The sequence below is a fragment of the Hippopotamus amphibius genome, chromosome 1, assembly GCF_030028045.1.
Source record: "Hippopotamus amphibius kiboko isolate mHipAmp2 chromosome 1, mHipAmp2.hap2, whole genome shotgun sequence".
NCBI classification, from domain to species: domain Eukaryota; kingdom Metazoa; phylum Chordata; class Mammalia; order Artiodactyla; family Hippopotamidae; genus Hippopotamus; species Hippopotamus amphibius.
In genome coordinates, this window is record NC_080186.1 from 7,259,355 (window position 1) to 7,282,398 (window position 23,044).

At 54.6% G+C, this 23,044-nt stretch overlaps 1 protein-coding gene across 11 annotated transcripts in view; it reads right to left on the reverse strand.

Moving 5' to 3' along the window:
- CTNNBIP1 (catenin beta interacting protein 1) overlaps positions 1-23,044 on the reverse strand; it is a 51,832-nt gene that overhangs the window by 15,532 nt on the left and 13,256 nt on the right. For 3 of the 11 annotated variants that reach the window (XR_009047514.1, XR_009047513.1, XR_009047515.1), the window contains 5 exons: positions 22,220-22,389; positions 21,286-21,350; positions 14,109-14,193; positions 8,752-8,870; positions 8,035-8,125 (listed from right to left, as the gene is read on the reverse strand). Coding sequence is in view for 7 of the 11 variants with exons in the window: in XM_057695849.1 (XP_057551832.1) it covers positions 14,109-14,193; positions 21,286-21,350; positions 22,220-22,389 (320 nt within the window). In the remaining 4 variants the exon portion in view is untranslated. Of the gene's footprint in view, positions 1-8,034; positions 8,126-8,751; positions 8,871-9,488; positions 10,357-14,108; positions 14,194-14,313; positions 17,841-21,285; positions 21,525-22,219; positions 22,390-23,044 lie in introns of those variants that run through there. The other 8 variants (XM_057695866.1, XM_057695903.1, XM_057695880.1 and 5 more) reach the window with 6 other exon arrangements.

A 23,044-nucleotide genomic window follows, 5' to 3' on the forward strand; every position in this document is an offset into this window, starting at 1 on the left:
CACACACTCTCCTGCGCATCCTCCAAGACCCAGGCAAACAGCACCTTTTCTCTGGGGCTTCCTAGGTGGGTTCCCTTCCCTCAGGGTCAGTCATCCTGTGATCTGTGCCCTACATTCTTTTCTTTTTAATTAATTAATTAACTTATTTACTTTTGGCTGCACTGGGTCTTCATTGCCGTGTGGGTTTTTCTCTAGTTGTGGTGAATGGGGGCCACTCATTGTTGCGGTACATGGGCTTCTCAGGGCGGTGGGTTTTCTTGTTGTGGAGCACAGGCTCTAGGCACGCAGCCTTCAGTAGTTGTGGCGTGTGGGCTCAGTAGTTGTGGCTCACTGGCTCTAGAACACAGGCTCAGTATTTGTGGTGCACGGGCTTAGTTGCTCCACGGCATGTGGGATCTTCCCGGAGCAGGGATCGAACCCGTGTCCCTTGCACTGGCAGGCGGATTCTTAACCATTGTACCACCAGGGAAGTCCTGTGCCCTAAATTCTTTGTGTGTCTGCTCCTGTTTCCATCCTCCCTGCTGAGCCGGCAGCTCGAGGCTGGGGGCTGTCACCTGGCATCCAGCTCAACGGGCTACTGTGAGCAGGACTGAGCATCGCTGGTCCGAGTGGCCCTTGATGCTCTTCTCTGGGGCAGAGGTCTGCCTCTTCCGGGCATCGGGAGGTGGATGCAGAGGTGCACCAGGGCTTGGAGGCCCCTGCTCTCAGCTCTACACAATAGTACCCATCACAGCAGTGAAGGATGGTCAAGGCAGCCCTTCACAGGCCAGAACCAGAAGCCAAACTGAGCACCTGGCCCTGCTCTTCAGTGTGAGCCTTACCCTTTCCTGGGATTTTTTTTTTTAATTAATCTTTATTGGAGTATAGTTGCTTTACAATGTTGTGTTAGTTTCTTGCTGTACAGCAAAGTGAATCAGCCATTCCTACACATATCTCCCCTCTTTTTTGGATTTCTTTCCCATTTAGGTCACCACAGAGCAGTGAGTAGAGTTCCCTATGCTATACAGTAGGTTCTCAGTTATCTATTTTAACACAGTATCAATAGTGTATATATGTCAATCCCAATCTCCCAATTCCTCCCCCTCATCCCGGGATTTTTTTTTTTCTTTTTCTGTGACACAAGTGATCACATACCAAGTCCTTCTGGTTGATGTTTCGGTTGGATTCAGTGTACATGAGATTTTTTGGTTCAATTTTATTATTATTAGGTTACAGGTAATTCTCATGGAAATGTTGATTAAAGTTTAAAAAGATTAGCTTCCCCTCCCACCGACTGGAATTCTCCTGGGGCCTGACTGTAATTTCAGGCCAGAGCTGGTTATCACCTGGAGCCTCTGGGAGAAGCCTCGGTGCCGCACGTGGGCAGAGGGGGGTCCCGGAACCCCGGCAGCCGGTCCGCACAGAGGGGCAGCCTCGGTCTACACAGGGCCTGACAGACCCCACTCTGCCAAAGCTGGACCGTGGGGAACGTGAGACACCGACCCCGGCCCTGTGGGCTCCCAACCTGATGTGATAACAGCTACAGGGGAGGAAAGACCCACAGGCGGTTCAGAAGCCGGAGGAGGAACGAGGCTGACCCCGGAAGGGCAGAGAGGGTGGCTGAGAAAGTGAAAGAGCAGAGGCCAGAGGGTGTGGGAGAGGATTCCTGGAAGAACGTGGCTGTAAAACGGGGATGGTGCCAGTATCCCCACCCGCGGGCCGCTGAGAGGGTCAAGTGGGGTGACGGGCAGAGGGGTGAGCTTGCTTGGTCCCTGGAAGAGCTGTGCACTGGGTGGGCCCTGCTCTCCCCTCCCCTCCGGCCGCTGGCTCCCTGCGGGCTTGCCCACGACCACAGCTATTTTAACAAGGTTCCCAGTGTAACCCTGAGACCAAATGACCTATTTTAGGCTCTCTGGCAGCAGACCCTGAGCCCGCAGCCTTGGCTTCCGCAGGGGAAAGCCAGCAGAGCCCTGGGACCGCCCAGCTGGCTCAGGCTGGGGACCTTCCCTGGAAAGTCTCTTCGAGAAAGAGTGTGATCTGACGGAGGCTGGAACAGGCCTGGGGAGCCAGCGTGCCAGCACTGCAGCTCCAGGGCCAAGAAGAGGGGAAGAGAAAGGACGAGGGCTTCCTGAACAAAATGGGCCACGTCTAGATGGGGTCCCTCCAGCCCCAGGACAACTGGACAGGGGTCTATATGAAGCATGGCTCGAGGATGGCAGTTCTGCAGGTGACTGGCCACAAGGAGGCCTTTGCCAAGTGCACTGGGGCCTGGAACTGACCCTCGCTGGGCACCTGTCCCCAGTGCAGTGCCGGGACAGGGAGAGACTAGCGCTCTAACAGAACCAGCGTGTTCAAAGGCGCCTGGAGGTGAAAGGCCCCGAAAAACAAAGCAGCAGCAAACCCTTCCAATTTTTTTCATGCCCTCCTACAATACCATGCTAACGGCCTACACGTCACCTGCTCCTCAGGTAAAACACTGCTCTGCTTAGAAACGGACATGGCCTGTATACCGCTCTAGATGGTCTTTGTTTGACACACACTGAACCCATGTGACCTGTTCTATGGCCTGGAGCATCTTAACCTCTCAGGGCCTGTTTTTCCATCGTGAAAGTAGACCCATGACAGCACCTGCCTCACGGGGCTGTCGTGAGGATTCCCTGGGATAACTTTATGTGCTACTTGACACGGAACCTGGCACATAGGAGGAGCTCAATAAATTAACTTAATTATAATAGCGAAAATGAGAAACAAACGTCCAACAGGAAAGGATTGGTCACAAAACAATGGCACAGCCACGTGGCTGCATATCGTGCGACTGCTAAAGTATTTTCTTGAAAATCGTTTAAGGACACGGTAAAATTATTGTAAGTAAAAACTGGATGTTAAAGTGGATATTATAACGTCTACACTGTATGGTCTCAACTCTGCAACAGAAATACATGCATATTTTTAAAAGGCTGCTGGAACGTTCACGCAAGGTAATAGTGATTCTAGCTATGTGGTAGGCGTCAATCCTCTAGGCTTTTCTGCTGTTTCTATCTTTCCCAATGACTTTTCCCAATGACTACGTATTCTTTTATAGCCAGGAAAAACGATCAATGTATGGTATGGAGAGAACAGCACTGACAACAAGAAAGGAATGAACTCAGCATTCTGTTGAGCCTGCCTTGGAAGCGACAGCTCTCCGCCCATGAGCGTACAACTGGGCCTTCTCAGCAAGGCCACCTTCCCAGAGAAGCACTGATTACCTTTGGTTCAAAGTCTGTCCTGCCAGGCTATCAGGTCTGCTTGGCCACCCTGGGGACAAGGAGACAGCGCTCCACATTCCTGCCTTTCCAGGGGATTATGGGCTCCCAGACCCAGAGCCTGGTCCATTCATTTGCCCAAGAACACTCTGGGGGCCTGGGGGGCCCAGCCCCACACATACAAAGAGGGACGCCACAAGGAGCTCAGAGTTGGTCAAAAGATGGACCAGGAGACAGTGTGGGGATAGCCCCGCTGAGGTGCGCATGCGCAGTGGAGATCACAGGACGGCCCGGCCCCGCCTGTGGGAAGCAGAGAGGGGTGGGGGTCAGGGCTGGGCTCCTGGCAGCTGAGAGGCACGTGCAGGGACGGAAAGGCATGAACACACAAGGCCTGAGGGAGCGCTGAAAGCCATTCACTGTGGCTGTTTGTGGAGCATCAGGTCCTGCTGCCGGCGGTGGGGGACGGGGGGCAGGGGGTCCTGCTCCTCATGCTAAGGGCTTCGATTTTACCCCCAAGGCAATAGGGAGCCACTGAAAGATTCTAAGTCGGGGAGAGACCCACTGACGCAGCCTTCAGACGTCACTCTGGCCACAGGGTATAACGTTGCAGAGAGAGGGCAAGATGAGAAGTCGAGATGCTGGTTAGGGGCTGTTTCCGGTGACTGAGACAAGAATTAGCATGGGCTCAGACCAAAGTGGGGGTTCAAACCGAGATGGAGAAGACAGAGCAGGTTGGAGGAGCATTACCGCAGAAGGATCAAGACAACTTGGTAAACTCTTGGATACTTGGGGAAGAGAGGAGTCCGTGGTGGGTCCCCAGGACACTGGGTCTGTGGGTGAATCCAGGCGGGAGCACGGATCCCAGGGTGGGGAGAGGTTATGACCCTGGACCTGCTGAGTGTGGGGCGTGTATGGCCAGATGGTCAGTAGAGGGCAGCACATCAAGTCTGGGGGACGGCAGGTGGTCTGGGCTGAGGGTGTGTGTTTGGAAGGCGTCAACCAGTGCTCTCTGACCGAGTCACGGGAGCCTATGTGACCTCCCAGGGAGAGCGTGTGACACTGAGAGGAGAGAACAGAATATGGAGAATGCCAGCATGATCATGATGAGAGGAAAGGAGGTGCCGGAGGGTGGGGGGGAGGGGACAGTGAGCAGAGAGAGAGGCAGAAAATGGGTGAGGGGAGAGGGGTCTCATGGAAGACAAGGGAGAGAAAGGAGGGCTTCTAGAAGCAGGCTGTCGAGGGTGGTCTTGGAGCAGCCCAGGCCAGGGAGGTCCACCCGCTGTTCAGTTCAGTACTGGGGGGGCCTCTGGGGCCCTCTGCTAGAACCACTCAACGAGGCCCTAAGGTGCAGGCCATGCACCAGCATCTCCAGCACCTTCCTGGACCCAGCAGATACTGAACATATGTTCCCCGAGGGAAGAATGGGATGGGGGTGGCTGGGCGGCCTGGGTGGGCGAGGGAATGCCCCACCTGCTCTCCTACCTGGGTCTGGGGAGGGCAAGCCGGGCTCCCAGTACCAGACCCCTCCAGCCCCAGAGGGGGAGAACACATGGGTCTAAGGCGGTGGGCAGGAGCCCAGGACCGATGGCCAAGCGCGGACCCGTCGGTGGGGCGGCCTCAGGCCCACTACGGGGGGCCGCTGGAGCAGCACAGGTAAGAGCTGTGGGCTCCCGAGGAGCCAAGCACAGGCGCTGGCTGAGGGACAGTGCCGCCTAGTGGCAGAAGGCGCTCACACGCGGCTTCTACGGGACAGCTCTGCCCATCACCCCAACTGCTCCCAGGCCTTGCTGGGCCTTTCATGCTGGGGTCCTGAGCACTGGAAACATTGATTCAGGGCTTCTGCCACCTCGGTGGTACCTGAGCCTCTGGCAGCAACATGCCCTGTGGCATCAGGTCAGCTTTGCCAACGGAGAAGGTGGGCAGGCTAGAATTTTATCCCAGCCCCATTTGGGCCCGTGGCCTGGGCAGAAACGTCAGGCCCTGCTCTCAGGCTTGAAGCTCCACAGTGAGAGAGACTGGACTGACTGCTGTTTTGTTGGCACAAAGAAAACACAGTATGCCCGTGCAGCTCTTCCAGGCACTGCCACCCCCTCCGCCTCCAGCTCACACCCCAGGGGAATTCACCCTCAGGCCTTCCCGCAGCCCGGGTCTCCCCATGTGGTTCAGGTCAGAGGTGACCACTGGGTGAGGGGCAGACTGAAGGGCAGCCCAGCAGCAGGGAACCATCTCCCCAGAGATGCTTCCCAGGAGCCTGCTTCCCAGAGACAGATGTACCCGAGACCAGCCTGGCTGTCTGTGGACGCCCCGCACCCAGGAGGGCCCAGATTCCAGGGCCACGAAATCACACCCACATGCCCACAGCTCACTCCTCACTTCTCAGCAGTTTCAGGCCAGGTGAGGTCACTGTGACGGCCTTAAATAACTCAACAGAGCTTATTTTTATTTTCAATTGTTGCTTTAGCTAAGCAAGATAAGAAGAGTTCTCTTAAAAATACTTTTTAAAACTTCCCCTTTAAACAGCAAGGTCCTACTCTATAGCACAGAGAACTATATTCAATATCCTACGATAAACCATAATGGAAAAGAGTATTTTAAAAAAGAATGTGTGTATGTGTATAACTGAATCACTTTGCTGTATAGTAGAAAAAAACACAACATCGTAAATCAACTATACTTCAATAAAAAGGAAAAAAAAGAAAAAAGAAAAATAGGAAACCAACACTTAAAATGAACACAACACTGTTAGTCAGCTATCCTCTAATATATAATAAAAAATTAGAAAAAGGAAAAACAGGAAACCAAAAAAAAAAAATTCAGAATCTGAAAAAAAACAACTTCCCCTTATTGTAAAAGAAATGTATGTGCAATGTTAAAAAATCAGTTTTACAAAAAATGTGACTTGGAAAGTCTAAGTCCCTCACATGGTTCCACATTCTATCAAAATTTTCTATAAATAACCCGGTAAATATTCTTTTCGCTTTCGTTGTATACACACATGCATGGCTGTGTGTATATGGGCGGGGCGGGGGGTGTATGTGGTGCTGTGTTCTATACTGACATACAGTTCTACCACTTCTTTTTATTTTTCCTATTAACAGCATTCGACTTAGAGGCATTCTTACCACCGGAGCTCAAGTTCAGGTTAACCCAGTGACCCAAGACCAGGCTGGGAGAAAAACTGATGCCCCAGGGACTCAGAAGCCTGAGGGTTTCAGGTGAATAAGCTTCAGGAGCCAGGGAGGGGGACCCGTACTGAAACCCATATCAGCTCTGGAGGAGAAAAGACCTCTCCCAGACCTCTCCCAGAAGAAATATCTCAGGACAGGGGCAGGAGCAGACTCCACACCCCTTCTCTCCTCCCCAGCGGTGGCAGACAGCACAGCTGGTGTAGAACAGGCTGTGGCAGGGGGGTGGCCCGGGCGAGTGGCTGTCCCCAGGAGCTGCCGGAGCCACTGGAACACCCTGTACACTTCTGCTGACTTGGGTGCACAGGCCAGTCACACCCAGCGTCAGAGCTAGGGAACTGGGCCCTGCGCCAGGGCAGAGCCTTGCATGCGACATCCAGGAGAACAAGGGCAGCTTCAAGAAAAGCAGCCCCACATGCCAGGAGGTCTGCTCTCCTCCCTAGCTTCAGGCATCAGCAAACACGCCCATGAGCTCTCTGCTCCTGGGAGCCTGCTCACACCAGACAGGCCACCAGCTGCAGGATTTCATGGCCAAGCATCCCAAGCAAGTGTCATAAGAACAAACGGAAAGGACCAGGTGAAGACAGCGGTCAGGGTCCTGGGCTACGGGGTCAGGATAAGGCTTCCAGAAAGGGAGCCCCCGGTAAGCGCCCAGCAGCTTCCTGCGGCTCCAGGACAGACAGAAACGAATCCAGCCCTGCAGTCGGGCTGCAGGTTTGCATCCCAGCCCCCGCCACCGCCCAGTAACTGGCTGCATGAACTGGCTGCAGTGGCTTATTGCTTCTGAACCCCAGTTTCCTTGCCTAAGTAGAAGTAATACAGCTGGTAGCTCTCTAGGTTAAACGACACAATGTGCATCAAGCCCTTAGCGCGAGCCTGCTGGCCCAGTGCTACCCACTGTCATTATTACGACTGTCTGAGGGCACTCAAAAGAGAAATAACAAAAAAACAAAAAGAAAAGACTTCCCTTGTGGTCCCGTGGTTAAGACTCCATGCTTCCACGCTTCCACTGCAGGGGACATGCGTTCGACCCCTAGTCAGGGAAGTTCCACATGCCACGTGGTGCGGCAAAAAAAAAAACAAGGAGAAATAACTCCCTCAGGCACATGAGACCTCCAGGGTCAGTGGGGCCCCCTGCCCCGGCATGGTCAGGAACACAGCAGCCGCCAGGCAGCCGCACCCAGGCCAGGCCCCTGCACACAACGGTGGTTTCCTTGTCCTGAACAGGGTACTGGGTGGGCCAGGGTCAGGCAAAGGCTAAAGAAATGCAACCACCAGAGCCTCTGCAGTTACAGGGCCCCCAAACACCTCCATTTCTTCCTCCTCTAGGTCTAGAAAGGGATCCACCCATTAGCTGACTGGGTCCTTGGCTCCCACCTGGGGAAGGAGACGGGACCAGCCCAGAGGCTCTGGAGGCTCCACGTCTAGACGCTGCCACCACCCGGGGCTCAGATCTGTGGGTGGGGGGAACTGCAGCCCCTCCCTGTCTGCCCCAAATCTCTCTCTCTCTCTTTCTCTCTCTCGTGGACCACCCAACTGGAAGGGCTAGAGCTATGCTCTCTACAGGGACCACGGCTTGCTGTTCCGAGGAAGGGGGCAACTGGCTGCGCGGGCCCTCGACTCACCCTGGTCGATGGAGTGCTGGGGCAGCTGGCTGAGCTGGCTGTTGACCACCCCCGCGTAGGTGCGCAGGAACTCCTCCTCGCTGGCCGTCAGCTGCAAGGGCGAGAGAGCTGGGTGAGGGGCAGCTCACACCTGCTCCCTGGAGGCACCTGCCCAGACCTGCCTAATCCCCGAGGGGTGCCTCCTCCTTCACTCCCTGGGCCTCTACTCTTGAGATCTGACCTTTCAGTTCCAGGGTGAGCACCCTCTCCCCTCTGCTCCCACCCTTGAAACTTGGTCCACAGGGCCCACAGGCCCCCTTGCCACTGGGATCAGCGCTGGGACGGGGATTCCAGCGCAGGGCAGGTCTGCTCCGAGAGCCTCTCGCTCTTCTGTTGAGAAGGGCCCCTGCACATCTGCTGCCCTCTCGGTGTCTGCCCTGCCCCTCGGTCACCCCTGGAAGACAATACTCTTGGGAGAGGGGAGGAAAGGAAGCTCAGGGCCTTTAGAACCCTCACCCACCTGGCCCAAACGTGGCACGGGGGTGGGAAGACTGCCTGCAGAATTGGACATGCTGGGGTCTGTGCCCAGGAGCCTGAGTCAGCCACAGCCCAACCAGAGGCCCGGCATCCCCCTCCCCAAACCGTGGCTGCTACAGAAGGTGGCTACAGCCCCTCTGCCCGGCTGCATCCGACACCCTCCCTGGGGGGCCTGCTGCTCGACGCCCCGAAGGCACTCACGTTGGAGCCCATCTTCCTCAGCATGAGCAGCACTCGGACCTTCTGCTGAATGTACATCTCCTCCGGACTCTTCCCGGGGGCCCCCTCGCGGTTCATCCCCTGGCCAGCTCTGGGCTCGCCTGCAGAGCGAGGAGACACATGGGGGGAGGGCGGTGTCAGGAGGAGACATACCCGCACACAGGCACAAGGGGTCAGGCAGCCCACGCGGCATCGGGGGCTCGTTTCTGAGAGCCCAGAGCAGGTGGCGCGTCGCCCGTTCCTCCCTCACCCTTGCTGGCCCGACAGCCAGACTGAGCAGGCATCTCCCCGGGACAGGCGCTGCTGGCCAGCCCCCTCTGTGCGTGAAGCTGCCGGGCTCTGGGGGGCTGAGCTGACCCAGACTTCTGGCCAGCTCTACCTTCCAGCCACCTCTCAGCAAGGCTCCTGCTATGAGCCCAGGAGATGTGCTGCACGAAACCCAAAGTGCCCCCGGCTTTCAGAGCAAGCAGCCTCCACGAGGAGCAAAGCGACGTGATCAGAGGCAGCTGGCTGGGCCTGTAGCTGGAGAAGCTGTGGGATCAGTACCCAGCCCCCAAAAGCCAAGACAGCTCCCTCTGCAAAAGTCCCTGCCGAGTTCAAGAGGCCGGCTCCTGGGCTGGGCTCCAAGGAGTCCCTCGATGGGAACGGCGAGCCCGGGGCTGTGGGCACAGACACCCGCCGGGGCTTGCTGCCGCCGCTGCCCTCACAAGCCCACCCACCTGTCACAGGGCGGCTCCTGCGGGCGGCAGCTGCGTCCAGGTGCAGCAGGGACCCGACCTGCAGAAAGGTCCCCGGAGAGAAGTCCCAGGGTTTCCTCCCTCAGGAGGAGCCGGTGGGGAGGAAGCCGGGCGTGGAGGGGTTTGGGTTACACACTTGTAACTCCTGGATGAGTCAGAAATAACGCAGCAGCTGGTGGGGGTGGAGCCTCGGCGGCCCTGGTGCCAAGGAGCTGCACTCGGAGGACCAAGGGAGCTGGGCTTTCAGGACAAGGACACTCTTCGCACCGTCCATCCCTCGGGGCCAGCAAACCCTGGACCAGCAGGCTCTCCCAGGTGAAGGGTGGACGCAGAAATGCGTCCAGAGCCCTGGGCAGCAGCGTGCGTGGAGGCTCCTGTCAACTGCTCGGTCCCCAGAAGCTAACAGGGGCTCCAGCCCTAAAAGCCTGCACAATAGGGCAAAACACAGCTGTGCACTTGACGCGGTGCTGTCTCCTTATAGGGCCTTCCTTTCCACCACCAAAGCCCAGCCTCCCTCTTCTGTCTGCTCCCTTCCCACTTCCTCCGGGCTCAGAAAAGGGCCTAGTTAACAACTGGTAACTGGGAATGAGGGTGAGCTTTCTCCAGAACAACCTCTGGTGAGAGGCAGCCAGCGGTCCCCCAGGGCCAGGGGCACGAGCGCAGCGGACAGCCCTACGGTCCCGGCACAGCCGAATGGGAAGGCTCGGTTCTGGGGGGGTCACTTCTCCTGTTGATCCTCTCTCACTTCCTTCCACTCCACCACCCCACACAAGTAGCCAGAATGATCTCTATAAGAAACCAGAACAGTGGATTGGTGGTCCAGTGGTTACGAATCTGCCTTCCAGTGCAGGGCACGCGGGTTCAGTCCCTGGACAGGGAACTAAGATCCCACACGCAACGGAGCAACAAACCCTGTGCCACAACTACTGAGCCCGAGCGCTCTAGAGCCCGTGCTCCGCAACTAGAGAAGCCTGTGTGCCGCAACAAAGACCCAGCGCAGTCAAGTAAGGAGGTAATAAATAAATAAATAAATATTAAAAAAACAAAAAATAAAAAAGTGAAAAACCAGCACAGGGAATTCCCTGGCGGTCCAATGGTTTGGACTCGGTGCTTCCACTGCTGGGGACACAGGTTCAATCCCTGGTCGGGGAACTAAGATCGCACATGCCACAAAGCGTGGCCAAAAAGCAAAACAAAACAAAACAAAACAAAACAAAATAAAACACCAAAACGGATGACATTTCTCCCCACTCCAACCTACCCCAGGATATAGTTCACATCCTTGCCAGGACCCCGCACGACCGGCCCTGCCTCCCTCTCCCCTCCCCTCTGTCTCCCTGGCCCCGGGTCGGTTTCTAGGACCTGCCTAGAAGCTCCTCTCCAAGGAGCCTTTCCCCTGGTGTCCCCAGGCCTGGAACTGGCTTCTTTTCAGCTCAATTAAGGTGCCTTCACGGGGAGCCTTTCCTGACTGCATGACTGAAGCAGGTCACGCGCCCGCCCAGGCCCCCTCGGGCACTTGGCCCGCCTCGTCCCAGTTTCTGAGAGCACCTGCAGGGTGCTCACACTGTCTCCCTCACCCACTGGAGGGCCGCGGCTGCGGCTGCTTTCCTCGCCCAGTCCCCTGCAGCCCTGGACCAGTTGGCTGAAGGGAGAGTCCAGACCGCCTGCGGGGTCTAGGCTCCACCCCCCTTACCATATCCACATCACTCAGGGTCCAATGTAAGTCCCTAACTCAGTCTCTATAACCACGTTTAGCTTTCCCAAAGACTCTCATTCCTGAGTAATTTGTGTGCCTTGGGCTGTCGTGGACATCTGAAATGCTCCATGAAGCCTTCAAACTGGGAGTTAGGGCTTGCAGGGGTCAAAGTCTTCCGATTCTGTCTTGTGTCCAAGGGCTCATGGTCAGGTGGCGCTCTCCTTGCGGAAAACAAGGGACCGGCCGCTAGGTGTCGCCACACACAAAAGAACCAGCGCTCCAGCGGTGAATCCCCCTCCCCCCCCCACACCCTAACACGAGCCCCACAGAGGCCCTTCTGGTTCAAGTCTTCACAGTGATCCTACCGTCACAAACCACCCCCAGTCCCTGGTCCCAGAGCAAGCTTCCCCCATTTAGGGGCAGCTCTACCCAGGCAAAGCTATGTCTCTTGTTTTGCGGTGCATCCCAGGACCTCGGGATGCTGGCTTCACAGAGGTCGAGAGCCGCTTCCTCACTGTCCTTCCAGACCAGCCAAGCTTCCTCCAACAGAGGCAGGAGGGCTCAGAACCCACAGGAGAGAGTGTGTGTGTGTGCGTGTGCATGTGTTCATTTCATATGGGGTCTATTTCATGGAACTTAGCTCCTCCCAACAGTCCTACCCTTGGCGCCCCGTCCAGACCGGTGCGGCTCCACTGTGACCTCACGACCCCAGGGACCTTCCACACTCACGCTGTGATTACCAGGGGGCCTTACACACCCAGCCGTGGGGCTGGGGTGTCGTCGGGGCCAGGTCACCCCCCATTCACGCTTCCCTGGCAGAGACCGGTTCTGAAACTATTCCTCCTTGCCTTGGGAAAACTCCGTTCCTAAAAATTCTGGTTTCCTAGGATCCTTCGAGCTCCACTTTGAGCTGACTCCGCCCTGCGGCCTGACAGAGGGAACACCCAGGGCCAGGTCAGCCAGACTGCGGGTCGGCCAGACTGCGGCGGGAGCACGCGTTCCTGCCCTCCACACACCAGTCGTGATGGTCGAGACCGTCGGGGCCAGTTTACTTGATCCCACCCTAAACAGAAGCTGCATCAGGGTGCCAATGTGAAAGAAGTAACCCAAGAGAATGAAGCACAATCAGCCCCAACACCGACCCTCCAGTCTCAGGTCCTCTACGAGCGTATTACAGGGTGTCTGGGTTTGGTGCCTATCTAGACAAACGTGCTGCTAAGCTTTCATCACAGTTTTGACACACATCAGATAACTTCACTTGAGAATTCTTATTCTCCCCTGTAGGGATCACGAACTGGTCTCCACTAAAATGTGTTTAAATCACATAAGTGCAAACTGCAAAGAATTTGGACACAACTATTCACTCAGTCCTCTGCTGTGAGAGCCAAAGCTAACACTGTTTCTCAGTTACGGTCTCTGGGAGACCCCATAAACATCCCACCGCCTAAGATGGTGGCGCTTCTATCCTAAATCCTAAGAAAATCCCTGTGTTAACTGCCCAAGTCAGAGACAGACCTGCTCCCTCTCTTAAGATATAACATTCTGGGCATTCCCTAGTGGTCCAGTGGTTAGGACTCCGAGCTTTCACCGTCGAGGGCATAGGTTCGATCCCCGGTTGGGGAACTAAGATCCTACAAGCTGCAGCTCAGCCACAACAAAACAAACAACAGCAGTAAGCAAAAACAAAACAAAAAACAAACAAAAAAAGATATAACATTCTGGAAGCTAAGCAGGGAAAGGCATACATGAGCCAAAAAATAGAAAACGGAAAGAAACAGGCAACTAACAACTACCCAAATGAAAGGCGACGGGAGAGGCTTATGGCCTAGCGCATGTTGTGCCACAGATATCCACAGGTTACGGGAAAAGTGGGCGTGAGCCCAGAAAATTACATCCCCTTGGGACAAATGCACTTTAGAGAAACTGAGGTCCATATATTCACTGCAGACACACAGACACATCCGCCCCCCATACACACACTTCTGTTGGTTCTGAGCCTGCATCTCTGTTGAAGAAAGGTTGGCTGGTAAGACAGTGAGGAAGGGGTTCGCAACCCCTGGGAAGGATCCACACAAAGTGACAGATGTGGCCTGTGGCCTAGGAGGCCACGCTGCGTTCCCTGGGAGGTGTCGAGGTCGTCTGTAAGATACCACGCTCCTGCCCAGAGATTAGAGGGACCTAACCTCTATGCACGTGGGCTCCAGCTTGGAAGCAGCTGACCTCACTTTGGAAGAATCGGGAGGTAGTACAAGAAAGACCTGGAGAGCAGGACATGCAGCCGTCAGACCCATTCTGATAAACGGCTTTGAAAGCTGGCCTGGGGGGCGGGGGGCGGGAAGCAAATACAAACACAGCCACCTGCACTCATTTTTATTGATAAACTAAAAGCTAAAGCTGTCCAACACCCATGCTTATATAAGCTGGAATATATGTGGTCAGGTACCTGCTTGTGAATGCTGAGTGACCTTAGGTGGGGCCAGGCAGCAGGGGGGCCTATGGACACACAAGCCACCACTCCCCCATGGGCCCCAGCACTTGCCTTTTGTTTTGTCCATTTAAAAAAAATGTGCAATATATTTTAAATGTTTGTGTTTTACAACGTACATTTACATCAGTACAATTGCATGAAAATATGCCATAATTGTGCAATTCACAGAGCTTATGTAGAATATAATAATACAGAATTCAGACTGCACACATCTTAAGAGCCTAAGAGACATCAGCAGAAGCACAACGCTCACCGTAAGAACCCACACAGCTGAAGCAACGAGCATTACCAGGGATGATGGAGAAAGAAACCAAGATGTGCTAGCTTCACGGTCAGCCCTGGAGCCGAGACCCAAGGCCCCCTCCCCCACACTGTTCTAGGGCCGTACGTCCAGACATCCTTCCCCTGGGGTCCTTACCTGCTTCTGGAAATCAACTTCAGGCAAACAGGTGCTCAACTGTGACGGGCAGGTTCTAGCCGGGGAGAAGTAGGAAGGTGCAGCCCTGTGGAAACACAGAACGCAGGTCACGGGAGGAGCCAGGAGGAGCACCCGCCCCACGCTGAGGGATACAGGCGGCTGGCGGGAAGCTCGTGGCCATGGGCCCTGCACGGTCCAGAAATACCTGTGTGTCTGGCCAGCCCAGGAACCTGCACCGGCACCTCTGGGAGAAGGTGCTGACTGCAGCTATCCGCGCTTGTCATTTCCGGCCAAAGCAGGTCACCACACACCCTCCACCCCCCAGGTTAGTCACCAAGGCTGACTGAGAGCCTGCTGGGAGACATCGAGGACCAGACTGAATCACTCCGGGGCAGCTGCTGGGCAAGTCCCGCACCTGTCCGAGAAGGCGTCCCACCCACCAAACAACCCAAGGAGCCAGGCCCTAGGTACCTCGGTGCTCCACCCACTTTGTGCTCAGACGTGCATGGTGCTTGTGTGCTTGGGGAACATCTGTGGTTGTATATGGAGACATAAGTTCCCTCTCTCTCTCTCTCTCTCTCTCTCTCTCTCTCTCTCACACACACACACACACACACACACACACACGCAGATAATTTACAACCTACTAGCCTGGCCACATGTCTCCTTGCCCCAAACACACCTCTTCCAGGAATCAGAGAACATTCTCTTCTCTTCCTTTGCCTCCCACACACAACCTCAGCGTTTGGGTCCTTTGCAGGTTAACCAGGCAGGAGCAAGGCTGCTGATGGTGGGCAGAGGTGCAGGGCAAAGCAGGCAGGGGCACTGGAGTCCTGCCCGCCCACAGCAGCACGGCCACCCCTCCACTACGGCGCACGGGCCTCGGAGAACCTGGCTTAAAGGTGGACTTCCAGCTCTCGGTCCCGCGGTGAGGACAGATGTCTTTGGATAATTGAGAAACCTATTCTAAGGGACCAAGGAGAGCTCTACAAGCCCTCTGTCTTCAGCAGTCTCAGCAAAGGCTACTCACTCACCCAAGAGGCTGAAGAAGACATGTTTTTCAGAGAAAGTGAGATTTCAGAAGCCTCTCCTACGGGCAGATGCCGCTCTACCCTGGGTCTCTGATCTGCAGAGCCCTTCAACCATCGATGGCCCTGGGATGGAAGAGTGGTCACCTGCCACTGCCACCCCCTCCACCCTCAACCGACCCTACAGGAAAGACATTTATAGCAATTAATTGCTCTTTTATTTCTCTAGACATCAAAGCACCGAAATACCGAGGATCCCTGGGGAACTTTCTACCCAAATCCCTACATTCCTTCAAAAAGAGATGAAAAGAGACAAACAACCTTCTCCCACTTCTGAGGGGCTTTAATTTCTCCAACTATTACAACAGCTAATTACTGTCTACAGGGCTCGGACCGTCCAAGAAGCAGAGAGGAACCCGGGTTCATGACTCGATGGAGGGGGCGTCTGAGGGAGGCAGTGGCTCCTGATGGGATGGTCCAGGGACCACACCCGCTGTTCTGTTTGCCACCCGATGATCAGGTCAATGTTCCCAATTTACAGAGGAGGAAACCAAGGCTCAGAGCTCCTGGGGCCCCAGAGCCGGTGGAGATGAGGTGCATGCTCCAGGAGCTGGACTCTGCTTCTGGTTCTGCCCTGTCGATGGTCAGCTGTGCAACCTGAGGTCGGTCACTGCCCTCTGAGCCCTTCATTTTGCCACTGGTCAAAAGGAAAACAGGACCTCTACCATGTCCTTCCTCCCTCCGTGGTTGCAAGGAGATCGGGGCTGGCTTCCTGAGCGTGAGGCCTGGACACCAGCACAGGACCAGGCACTCACAAGGGCCCTACTCTTGGTTTAATGCTCTCTTGTCGCCTTCTTCCAATTCTGAGTAATTTCTGAACAAGGGCCCTGCAAATTATCTAGATTGTCCAGAATGAGGGAAAGGATGTCAAGGGCTCTCAACTGCCAAGGGCCCCGTAACCTTAGGTAGATATGACACGGACTCCAGAAGGATTTACTGAAAAAACCTCTCTAGGTGTCCACAGCCCTGTGTCAGGCTGAGGGAGCCGGAGGTACAAAGGTGGTGCTGTGACACTGAGCCTGTCTTCCAGGAGGTACCGGAATGGCGGAGGAAACCACACCGCACAAGGCAAATGGAAAACAACACAAATAACATGTAACAACGAACTAAAAAGATAGGTCGGGTTAAAACAAACAATTCCAAGAGTGCCAACCGCGTGTAACATGCCATGCCCAGCACCTCCCCCCGAGCAGCTCGGGGGCCGAAGGAAAAGACCGAGGGCCTCGACGCAGTGTAGTAGGTGGCAGAGTGAGGGATGTGCAAAGCTCTGGGACAACGTAGAGGAAGGGGAGGGACCAGCTCCCAGCAGAAGACCCTGGACCTGGGTCTTGAAGGATGAATAGGCACTTGCTGGCAGAGAAGATGGGGAAGGGCGTTGCAGGCACAGGGAACAGACGTTCTCTGAACAAACGATTACTGAGTATCTGTTTATCACATGCCAGGCCCTGTGCTGGGCATGGAGGATACACAGGTGAGCGTGTGATGGTCTGCTTGTGATGACAGCTCCCAGTGAGCAGGGGAAACAGACATAAATCAAGTCACACGCAGGTAAACGCAGCCTCAGACACGGCAATAAATGATGGGGGGGATGGGTGGCAAAGGGGGAGGGGGAAGTGCAGGGGCGCCAGGACACGCCGTGGGAATCCGATCTCGCCCCAGGGGCAGGCACCCCAAAGAGGTGACTTCTGAGCTGTTACGCAGGTCAGGAGGAGCTGGGTTGGGGCCCCACACACACATGTAAACCAGGTCCTCAAACAGGAAGAGACTGGGCCTTTGGGAAAACTGGAGGAAGAAGTGCGGCTGAGGCCCGGGAGGCAGGCGATGGGGCTCGAGGTGCTGGACCATGGGGGTCTCTGAAAGGGGTGAGGAGAGATTCAAGCGGGGGAGTTGGGGAAATTCTGAGCTTTACGAGACCCCTGTGGCCGTGGCTTGGAGGAGAGACAGGACGGAGCTGCAGGGGAGGTCCCTGCTGGGTGAAGCTGGGGCTTGGGCCGGGGGGGGGTGATGGAGAAAGGATGGTGAGGATGGGAGAGCTTGGGACCCTTCGGCAGGTGGAACTGCAGGGCGGGAGCAGTGTCAGAGCCTGGAATGCCACGGCAGCTGCGGGAGGGCGTGTGGGGAGGCCTGACGTGCCAGCTGCCGGTCTGCTGGGGACGGCCCTGGGGACAGGCTGAGCAGCTGGGCCCTGGGGCCGCGGAGAAGTTCTGGAAACAGAGCAGGTTCGTCCTTCAGATGATGTCGGTACCACCGTGCATATCCACAAAGCCTTATAAACACAGAGTCAGCACGTGGCCACTGACCAGATCTGGGAAACAGCTGGGCACTTCTGGGAGACGTTGTGCCAGATGGGGTGGGGGGCACTTCGCAAAGAAGGAGCGACATGCGTGACGGCGAAGAACTGACATCCTGGAAATGTCACGCACCAGCCATGTAGCCTTGGGGAACACATTCATTCATTCAATCAACAAACATTCTGAGCACTTACTGCAGAAGTCCCGCCTACATTCTAGGGAGAGGGAAGAGCAGAAAACTGAAATAAACAAGAGGTAATCCCTGGGTAAATAACCTAGTAAGGAGGAAGAGACAGGTGCTGTGATAAAGAAACGGAGCTGGGTGAGGGGAACAGTACTGTGCGGTGTGGGATGAGGGGGGTCAGGTGAGGGGGTGAGCCAGGGGAAGCCCCAGGGAGCTGGACTGGGGCCCTGGGTGCAGCGGGAGGGACAGGAGGAGAGGGAGGAGGGGGAGGGGAGTGGATTAAAGGAAGGATAAGTGGAGGTGGGAACAGGACCTCCTTCCATGTTCCACGTGCCTCCCGGAATCCTCGGTTTCTCAGCGTCGGCACTACTGACATTCTGGACTGGATGATTCTCTGTTGTGGGGACTGTCCCGCACATGGGAGGACATTTAGCAGCATCCCTGGGTTCTACCCACCAACAGCATCTCCCCCTTGGTTGTGACAACTAAAAATGTCTCCAGACTTTGCCACGTGTTCCCTGGGGGGTAAAATTCACTCCCCCACCAGGTGAGAACATAGCTTTAAAGAAACAGCTGACATATATTCTGCCTTGCTGTTGGCCGGGCACTGTTCTGAACCATTCATGTATGTGAATCACTCCGTCTTCGCAACAAACATCCCTATGAGGTTTTACAAACGAGGACACTAGTCTGTGCTCACCCAGCTAGTCCATCCTAGTCCTTTCTGGGGCAGGATTTGAACCCAGACCATCCGGGCTCTTCCTCCCATGCTACACTGCTCTCAGTAAACAAGAAAGTGCACAGAAACGCACTCAGGAGAGGGAAGCAGGCTTGAGCCTCATCTGCAGCCTCGGCTGCGAGTCCCACTCTGGGCGGCACCTCAGGTCCCCCCGTGACATCAAAACTGGGGCACCAGAGAGAACTTCCACAAGGTCAACTCTCGGTAATTAAACCACAACCTCCCTGACTCTAGGGCCTCGTGAGCAACCGCCTTAATTAATAAATTCCACATTTCAGCCTCCTCCACCCAGAGTCAGGCTTGGCAGTCTAGAACCGCACTCCACCAGCAGGAGCAAAGCGGGCTTAAGGATGGCTTTGCGGCTCAGGGAGTTTGCAGCACGCGGCACCATTCTTAGATGATGAGCTTGGGATAAGGAATTTGTCCTGAGGTCGCCAGCGCAAACTCCAACCTGCTCCAAAGCTCCTTCCTGCTCTGCGAAGCCAGGCAAAGTTGCAGAACAACAGTGATAATTACTGTGGTTGCTAGAGCATTCCTAGCATGATGTCAGGCCTGTTCAGCACATGGAGTCCTCACGACAAGCCTGCAAGGTAGGAATTATTCTCATTTTATACAGGAGACAACCAAGGCTCACAGAAGGTAAGTAACTTGCTCAAGGCCTCGGAGCTAATAGGTGATGAGCCTGGATTTGAAAATCGACGCTCTCTCTCCATTCCATCAGCCCATCCAGTTCAGAAGCTGATAAAAACATTAGCCATTTTAACCAAAATTAAAATGAAAACCCACTTTACAGGGAAAAGACAAGCCAGAGCCCAAAATTACTGCCAATGAGAAAATAACATGAGGCAATAAATGAAATAAGAACTAAATACAGTGAATGGTTCTTGATGGGATCCAGGGAGGGTACAGGGGAGGGAGTCATAAAGGCCGTTATTGGGCAACTGGAGAAAATTTAACAGGGAGTATTTGTTAGATATTAGTAGTGTATCAGTGTTACATGTGTTGAGTGTGATGACTACATCGTGGTTACGTTGGAAAACATCCTGGTTCTTAAGAGATACAGGCTGAAGTATTTAAGGGTGAAACGTCTCAGTGCTTGCAACTAGCTCTCAAATGGTTCTGGGAAAAGGTGTGTGTATGAGTGTGTGTGCATGTGTGTACGTGTGTGTGTATGAGGATGTATATGCGAGTACGGAGGTGTGTGTGAGTGTGTGTGTGTAAATGTGTGTGAGTGTGTATGTATGAAGAGAGACAGAGAGTACATGACCAAATACGGCAAAGGTTAACACTGGTGAATCCAGGGAAAGGGCACAGGTGTGTTCACTGCACTATTCCAACTTTTCTGTAGATTTAAAATCAAAATTAAAAGTCAGGAGGACATTAGAAAGCCCCTGCGAAGGGGTGGGCACAGGAGGAGAGGCTGCAGTTGCTCTGGAGGCCCCACGGTGGCCCTCGTCTGGGGGGAGCAGCTGTGAAGCCCAGTCGCCGACGGGCCCTCCTCCCCGGCCGCAGGCCTGCTGCACAGGAGCCCCTGGAACTCTCGACGCCCACCCTCCCAATGCCTCCTACCTCAGAGCTGCCACCTGCCCCTTCACAGCAACAGGGCACTTTCTGTTCCAGGTGTGAGCTGCTCTGAGGAAGGCCCTTCAGTGAAGCTTCTCGAAGCATTAACATCAAATCGGTTTGACATCATTCAAAACAGCCCAACAGAGACCTCCCTGGTGGCGCAGTGGTTAAGAATCCGCCTGCCAATGCAGGGGACACAGGTTCCATCCCTGGTCCAGGAAGATCCCACATGCCACGGAGCAACTAAGCCTGTGCACCACGACTACTGAGCCTGCGCTCTAGAGCCCGAGAGCCACAACTACTGAGCCCACATGCTACAACTGTTGAAGCCCACGTGCCTAGAGCCCCTGCTCTGCAACAAGAGAAGCCCACGCAATGAGAAGCCCGTGCACCGCAACAACGAACAGCAGCTCCCCCCACCACAACTAGAGAAAAGCCCGTGCGCAGCAACGAAGACCCAATGCAGCCAATAAATAAATAATAATTTAAAACAAAGCAAAACAAAAAAACAGCCCAACAACATCCAGAGCACGGCCGCCGTGCCCAGCTGTCCAGATAACAGAGGGAAAGGTGTCAACACAGAAAACTGCAGTTAGGCTGGAAAGGGGCTTCAGGGTGCCCCCTCCTTTCCATGGCCTGACTCCTCTAAGAGAGAGCCCACAGGCCACTCTTGCACATGGAGCGTCACACAAACCAGAGGATACCGGGGCAGAACCACCTACAGTGCACAGGACGACCCCGCCCCCCACCCCTGTCCACAGCCCTGAGGATGAGAAGCCCTGCGGGTGGCCACCTCAGTTACCACCTGCACCAGGCTCCGTCGACACCTCTGGCCTTCACTTTTGCTGGTCCCTCAGACTAGAATGTTCTTCCCTACTGGACTTCCTAGGTGGCGCAGTGGTAAAGAATCCGCCTGCCAATGCAGGGGACACGGGTTCAAGCCCTGCCCTGGGAAGATTCCACATGTCATGGAGCAACTAAGCCCGTGCGCCACAACTATTGAGCCTATGCTCTAGAGCCCATGAGCCACAACTACTGAGCCCATGTGCTGCAACTACTGAAGCCCATGTGCCTAGGGCCCATGCTCCACAACAAGAGAAGCCACTACAATGAGGAGTCCACACACCACAATGAAGAGTAGCCCCCACTTGCAGCAACTAGAGAAAGCCCATGTGCAGCAATGAAGACCCAATGCAGCCAAATAAATAATAAAATAAATAAATAAATTTATTAAAAAAAAAAAATGTTCTTCCCTACTTACTGCTCACTGTTCAATTGTTACCTTTTTGAAGACTGTTTGCACACTCACCCAAATTTCCTTGCACTGCCCCTGGGTGTCTGTGTCTCTGTTTCCACCTCCAAACTGGAAGCTCTCTGAGGGGAGGCCACAGGGTGATTTTAAGTCCTTCGTGGACCCAGGCAGCCTTATTCTCAGAGACATATTAAAATGGACCCAGGGACTTCCCCGGTGGTCCAGTGGTTAAGACTCCGTGCTCCCAATGCAGGGGCCTGGGTTCGATCCCTGGTCAGGGAACTAGAGCCCGCATGCTGCAACGAAGAGACCACGTGAAGCAACTAAGGATCCCGCGTGCTACAACTAAGAATTGGTACAGTCAAATAAATAAATAATAAAATAAAACAAAATGGACCCATTTCTCTCATTAAATAGAATTATCATATACCTCCTAAGAGGAGATGGAGCTGATACTTTTTTTTTTCAAGTCTCCAATATATTTGTGGACCCTGAAAAGCTTGGCGACTGTAGGCCCTACGCTGAGGAATCTGGTGGATTCCTGCTGCTACCAGTCACACCTGGAGCTCCACACGCAGTTAAGTGAATGAACAGATTTCAGATTCACGTGGGAACCATGAAGGAAGCCCCCAGCCTCAGAATGTCCTCATCTCAGAGAATCTGAGACATGGAGGAACTGAAGGGGCCTGCATGTATAGATTCTACAACGTTGATGTAACCAGACTGGTAAAAGGCATCTATTTAAAACTTCTCGGGACTTCCCTGGTAGACCAGTGGTTAAGACTCCGCTCTTCCACTGCAGGGGGTACAGGTTTGATCTCTGGTTGGGGAACTACAGTCCTGCACGCAGTGCAGCCAAAAAATAACAATAATTTTAAAAACTTCTGACTTAAAAAAAAAAAATTTATCCTATGATTTTGGCCTAATTGGTAGAAAAAGTTACCCAACCCCACTGTCTCTTCAAGTCCTTTGTACAGCTAAGCAAGAGTACCTGACAGGCCTGCTCTGACAGCCTCTGCGGTTCAGCCAGCACAATGCAAACAGGAAGGGAACGCGTTGCTGGGGGAAGTTTCCGCGGCTGCACGGGGACACTGTGATCCCGGGCGAAGTCCTCAGGCTCTGTGGTTCTGACCAAGGGACGTGCAGGTGGTGGTTTTATCCCTGCACAGTAGGGGGACAAGGACAGAAGGAAAGAAAGGCATCTTCTGACCTAATTTAAAACGAGATTCTTTTTTCCTTCCCAGAGAACAGCTGGAGGCCTGGAAGCTGGCCAGGCAGAGCCTGCGACCTGAAGTCAGGAACCAGCGCCTACAAAATCCGGCTCCGGATCTTCCTCTGATTCAGTCTGACCTTCGGCCTCCGGCAGGTTCCAAGGGGGTGGGTAATGCAGACTCCAGAGCCCTTGCCTATTTATGAGTGGATGTCAGGGTGAGAACCCTCAGCTCTTGAGTGGGTGCCAGTATCCCCCCACTCGTGGGCAGAGTCTCTCAGGCTGGACGACCTTCACCACAGGCTGAGCGCCTGGCAGTGTCAAAAGCCCACCTGTGCAGGCTGGGGGCAGAAGGACACTCTTTCTCTCCTCTGACCTAGATCAACATCTGAGATGCCTCCAGCGTGCTGACGAGACGCTACCCACCCCACCCCGCCCAAAGGGAAAATTCAATTTGCATTGCTGATTAGTCTTCCTAGGAATAGGGCTTGAAGTCGACCTTGGGCCGGAAGGACCAGTTCCAAGTCTAATAAGCCCAGGGAAGGAGCCTGGCCAGGTTTCACAGACCTTGGGTCACCTCCAGAGAAAGAGACCAGAATGGAAATT